Raw genomic sequence first — 4501 nt, 5'->3', positions numbered from 1 at the left:
ATGTCAATTAAATATAACAATTTGATGGATTTGAAATTTTTATTTTTGGGCCTATTGATAGAGGTTAATCTACTATACATTAATATATGCTATACATTCAACATCCGATGGTTGACAACAGATATCATTTTTCTGACCCTACTCACGAAATAATATCAACCGTCGGATGTGAAATGTATAATATACATTGATGCATATTAGAATTTTTCATTATTGATGGTACCATCGTGTATATTTTACAAACCTCACATGCAGGTAGAGGGTTGTTCACTTGTTCAGGAAATAAACGGCGCAAATTCGTTTGCTGATTTGCGTAGCCCGAAAAACCACGAGGACAAGTCAACAGCTTCGTTGCTTTGCTTTGTACTCGATCTTCCCAAACCCAACAACCTCTGCAACTCCCAACTCCACTTGTCTCTGAAAGTCTCAGTGTCTCATCCACATGATGATAAATTGAATGAATTGATCATGAAGAACTTCCTCAACTCAATCTCAACTTCAATTTCCAGATTCCACCTTTTACTTCTTCTCACATTCTCACTCTCTTCTTCTTCTTCTTCTTCATTCCCCAGAAAGCCTCCCCCTCTTCCGATTCTACCCCTCCCCTCAGCTCCCCAGCTCCAATGGCAACTCGGCCACATGGCCATGTTCCTCCACTTCGGACCCAACACCTTCACCGACTCCGAATGGGGCTCCGGCCACGTTGACCCCTCCGTCTTTAACCCAACCAGCCTCAACGCCACCCAGTGGGTCCAAGTCGCCAAAGACTCCGGCTTTTCGCGCGTGATCCTCACCGCCAAACACCACGATGGCTTCTGCTTGTGGCCCACCGAGTATACCAACTACTCCGTCAGCTCCAGCCCCTTGAGAAACGGCGCCGGTGACGTGGTGGGTGAGCTTGCTAAGGCTGCTAGGGACGCGGGTGTTGGATTGGGGCTTTACTTGTCGCCTTGGGATCGGCACGAGCATTGTTATGGTAACACTTTGGAGTACAATGAGTATTATATGGGTCAAATGACAGAGCTGCTTACAAGGTAATGTTTGGTTCTGTTTTTACAAATTTGGTTTTGGTTTAGTTTCGTTGATTAACTCTTTAAGTCTATGCATTACTTAGTTTTGTAGATTCGGAATTATACTAGGTATTCTTGGATATCGATGTGTGGCATTCTTTGAACCTTTCTGTTTTAGTTTTGGTTTGAAATGTAATTTAAGTTTTGAATTTCGCTTTGGACCGCCAATCAGCTCAAAGCAAACCAGGGTCACCGTTTCATGATATTCAATGGTTACTGCTTGTATGACTCCTTTCACTAACATTAACAACATATGAAAAGAGCATTCTGCATAAGTATTCACAATTTACAGTTGAAAATCCTAAGTTCCTAATCCATTTCAGTTGGTTTGGTTTGCTGTATTCTTTTTACTTTAACATTACAACACATGTATGTTGTGATCTGATTGGATATTCTGCTATATGAGAGCAATGAATGCATACTGTTGCCTATCATATAGACTGGGCGGAGAAGGACTTTTTAAATCTTTCTTTTATAGTTTTCGTTTCAAATGCAATTTAAGTTTTAAATTTCACTTGGGACCGCCAATTTTCTCAAAGCAAACCAGACATTTCTTTCTATCCGGGGTGTACTGTTTCTATAAAGACTCATTTTAGTAACATTATCAAATAACAACATTTTCTATCAAAAAAAACAAATAACAACATATGAGAGAAGCGTTCTACATAAGTTTTCATGAATTTGAGTTTTTTTACTTCAATTGGTTTGGTTTGCTGCAAATTGTTCTTCTTTTTTCTGAGTGGGTGTATGGATTTATACTTGGCTTTTTTTTATTTGGTTTTATTGATCGTTTCTCTGATCCTGGTCAGTTTTTCTTGAGTTATGAATAGTCGTGAATGGGTGAATATTTTTTGCTGCCAGTAGATAAAGTTTATGGTTGTCGATTCTATCTTACGAAACAACTTATAGCTCCCTATTAGTCTATTATGCCACTTGGCTTCTATTTAGCAATTTTTCCTCTTGAGAATTAATCTTTTGGATGTCTAAGGTGTATTCTGTCTTTATCAGTTATTCGCACCTTGATATTCCATTAATTGGTATTCCATCAATTTCTCTAAAAGAAACTATACACATAGACCAATTAATCTTTTGGATGTCTAAGGTGTACTCTGTCTTTATCGGTTAAATTATTTTTCTGCTTTTGAAACTGGATCAGGTATGGAGATATCAAGGAAGTATGGTTGGATGGTGCAAAAGGGGAAGGAGAAAAGGATATGGATTATTTCTTTGATTCTTGGTTCAGTCTGATTCATCAACACCAGCCAGGGGCTGTCATTTTTTCTGATGCTGGTCCCGACACCAGGTGGGTTGGTGATGAAGGTGGTGTTGCTGGGTCTACTTGTTGGTCTCTTTTCAATAGGAGTTCTGCCAAGATTGGTGACACTGATTTCCAGTGAGTTTGCTTTTGAGACTTCCATTAGCTTTCCTGTCTTCTCAAGCGCTCATATATGCCTGCATACTGTTTGTACACATTCATTCATCCCATCGGTATCCTATATGCTTAAAGGGTTATCAATGAGTCACTTATGTACACTTACCAAAAACCAGGAGGGCATGGAGGAACCTCTGAGCCTAGATTGTTATACCTATGTATCACATTTTTCTTCCAAGTATTATAGAAAGCTACTAGTTAATTTGATCTGCATATCTAACAGATATTCAAGAGGAGGTGACCCATTTGGTCATGATTGGGTACCGGCCGAGTGTGATGTCTCAATCCGTCCTGGTTGGTTTTGGCATTCATCACAAGTTCCAAAATCTGCGAGGACTCTGCTTGAACTTTACTACAAATCAGCTGGCAGGAACTGCCTCTTGTTACTGAATGTACCTCCTAACTCTTCCGGACTCATATCAGCAGAAGATATTCAAGTGCTTAAAGAATTCAGTGAGCTCCGTAGATCTATATTCTCACAGAATCTAGCCATAGATGCCATAATCCATGCGAGCAGCACACGAGGAAGTGCCAATAATTCTTGGTTCAGCCCTGATAATGTTGTTGAAGAAGGTCTGCATTCCTATTGGGCACCTGAGGAGAATCAGTCTAATTGGGTTTTGTACTTCGATCTTCAGGAACTAGTATCATTTAACATTCTTGAAGTTAAAGAGCCAATTCACATGGGCCAGCGGGTTATCAAATTCCATCTTGAGATTGTAAATGAAGATGGCAAGTGGAAGAAAGTAACTAATGGAACCACCGTGGGATATCAGAGGCTTTTGCAATTTCCAACCGTTCAATCTCGGAAAATCAGGTTTGTTATTGGGAAGTCCCGGGCGGACCCATTGATTTCCTATCTGGGTATATATATGGATTCATTTTCCATTTTGAGCAACATTTCTAATACAACCACACAGACAAGCATCAATAGTAGTCGAATTCTTTACCCTTTTCATTTCAACCATTCTCAAATTGCTGTGATGTAGGCTACAGGCCACATCCAATTACATGTAATTATATTATCATTTACATTGCTTTCTCTCAATCTTCTTTTGTACTGAATGCTGATTCGATGTGGAAATACTGCCTGCTATTGTGAATATTCCAAGTAGTGTGCTTATCATCTACGACATTCTGAAATAAGAACACGTCAACTGGTAGTTCCATGCGACGAAGCTGGTGTTGCTGGGTCTCTTAGTTGGTCTTTTTTTCAATACGAGTTCTCCCAAGATTGGTGACACGCAGTTTGCTTTTCAAACTTCCATTAGCTTTCCAAAATTTGCAAGGACTGCTTGAATTACTACAAATCAGTTGGTGGGAACTGTCTCTTGTTTCTTGTTACTAAATGTACCCCCAAACTCTCCTGCTCTCAGCGGAAGATATGCAAGTGCGTCAAAGAATTCAGTGAGCCCGCTGATCAACATTCTCACCAGAATCTAACCGCAGATGGTTCAAGATTCAACCCTTGTAACGTTGTTGAAGGAGGTTTTCAAGATAAAGTGTAATGTTGAGCTAAAACACAAGTCCCAGTTCTGTTTTAGTCCAACTTGGTTCCGTAAGCAGCAGTGAAATTTGCGTTGTGCAACACGATCAAAACCGTTTCGCAAAACCACAAAACTAAATTAAGAACTTATTGATTTTTCAACTACAGTTAAAGTGTAGGTTTATACATAATACAGGGAAATAATGTTCAAATCAGATTTAAATTTGGAACACGAATCAAATTTACATGAGCCTTGCTGAAAATTCAATTCACAGCATTTAAATCACATACATATATGCAGGACTATATATTACAGTGATCATCAGTAATTCAGTCAATCATTACTGGACATTATAATGCCCCAAACATGTTGAATACTTCTACTACTTCCCAGAATTTAAACAAACTCTGCACTTAAGAAAGTCAAGAAACTAATATTCTTATTTCTAGCTCTCCACTGTTAAAGCTGCAACCATAAGTTTTTCAAAATAACATTGTAATTACAAAAAAAAA

The 4501-nt window shown here is 38.9% G+C and overlaps 1 protein-coding gene across 1 annotated transcript; it reads left to right on the top strand.

The window, feature by feature from the left end:
- The first annotated feature begins 389 nt into the window (after positions 1–389).
- LOC126787667 (alpha-L-fucosidase 1) lies at positions 390–3651 on the top strand. The gene is made up of 3 exons (XM_050513555.1): positions 390–1034; positions 2227–2463; positions 2726–3651. The coding sequence occupies exons 1-3, from the start codon at positions 469–471 to the stop codon at positions 3489–3491; spliced, it is 1569 nt and encodes a 522-aa protein (XP_050369512.1). The 5' UTR covers positions 390–468; the 3' UTR covers positions 3492–3651.
- Positions 3652–4501: the final 850 nt, after the last annotated feature.

This window comes from Argentina anserina, chromosome 3 (genome assembly GCF_933775445.1).
Source record: "Argentina anserina chromosome 3, drPotAnse1.1, whole genome shotgun sequence".
NCBI classification, from domain to species: domain Eukaryota; kingdom Viridiplantae; phylum Streptophyta; class Magnoliopsida; order Rosales; family Rosaceae; genus Argentina; species Argentina anserina.
Note: the sequence above shows the minus strand (reverse complement) of the source record. Positions and strands in the feature narration are given on the sequence as shown.